The 1,013-nt window shown below is 36.3% G+C and overlaps 1 protein-coding gene across 1 annotated transcript; it reads right to left on the bottom strand.

The window, feature by feature from the left end:
• Positions 1–299: 299 nt before the first annotated feature.
• On the bottom strand, positions 300–962 carry LOC116351797 (zinc finger protein 84-like). The gene has a single exon (XM_031783937.1). It carries the CDS (start codon positions 960–962, stop codon positions 300–302), a length of 663 nt encoding a protein of 220 aa, XP_031639797.1.
• Between the last annotated feature and the right edge of the window lie 51 nt (positions 963–1,013).

Genomic DNA, 1,013 nt, shown 5'->3' with positions numbered 1-1,013 from the left:
TTTGAAATAAAAAGAATTTCTGATACAGGAAACTTTAAATATGAATGATTTGTTTTTAGTGAATTAAATGAGGTGTTGAAATAATTTGTATGGATTTCAAATAGATGGAAACTTGGGGACTATATAAATTCGGTAGTTAAGAAAAATCCATATTGTACGCTCTGAATTCAATGAGAATGTAACTGGTTTGGTACCGTTATTTGAAAGTGATATTCATAGATAAGCTGTACCGAACATGTCTACGGATATGTTGGAGGTGGTGGAAGCAAATAGTGAGTTCTTTTTGCGGATGGATTGATTCAGATGTGGATGTTCTCCAAATGTCTTTTCAGATTACTTTTATTCGTAAAACGTTTCATACAAATCTCACATCTATACGGTTTTTCACCGTTGTGCTTTCGCATATGCTCTTTCAATGAAAATTTACCCACAGTGAAAAACTTCTTACAAATATGACATTCATATCGACGTGTTTTGCACACTTTTTCATGGGTTTTTTGGTCGACCTTCTGGGAAAATCCAGTGAAACAGCCTCGGCAATGGAACGGAATTTCATTTTTGTGTGTAACTTTGTGCTTTTTCATGTAATTTGCTTGGATGAATCCTTTTTGGCAAATATCACATTGATATGGTTTCTCGCCAGTGTGAGTTAGCATGTGTCTATTCAAGGCATGCTTGTAATTGCTGGCATATTCGCAAAGTTGGCACTTGAAACGTTTCTTCATCTTGTTCTGATTTGACGAAAGTGATTGTCGTGTTGTATTATTCTTCAGTACATGGGCAATTGATCCCATTTTCTCACTGTAATATTCACCGGGTCCTTCCTTTGCAACGAGGTTTCCGTTTTTGGTTTTAATGTTGGCACCATTTTTTGATGTGACCGTGGATGTGCGTTTCTTCTGTGAGTTTACCCTTTGATTCATTTCAACCGCAATCATTGGAATGTCATTATTCGCTTCCATTTCAGCTTCTATATTTTTATCGATTCTGCTTCCACCACTGCATTGGCCATC

Source organism: Contarinia nasturtii, unplaced genomic scaffold (assembly GCF_009176525.2).
Source record: "Contarinia nasturtii isolate CC-2019 unplaced genomic scaffold, AAFC_CNas_1.1 Cnas_scaffold_6310, whole genome shotgun sequence".
In the NCBI taxonomy this organism is placed as follows: Eukaryota; Metazoa; Arthropoda; class Insecta; order Diptera; family Cecidomyiidae; genus Contarinia; species Contarinia nasturtii.
The sequence above is the reverse complement of the archived record's forward strand: the minus strand, read 5'-3'. Positions and strand labels throughout refer to the sequence as shown.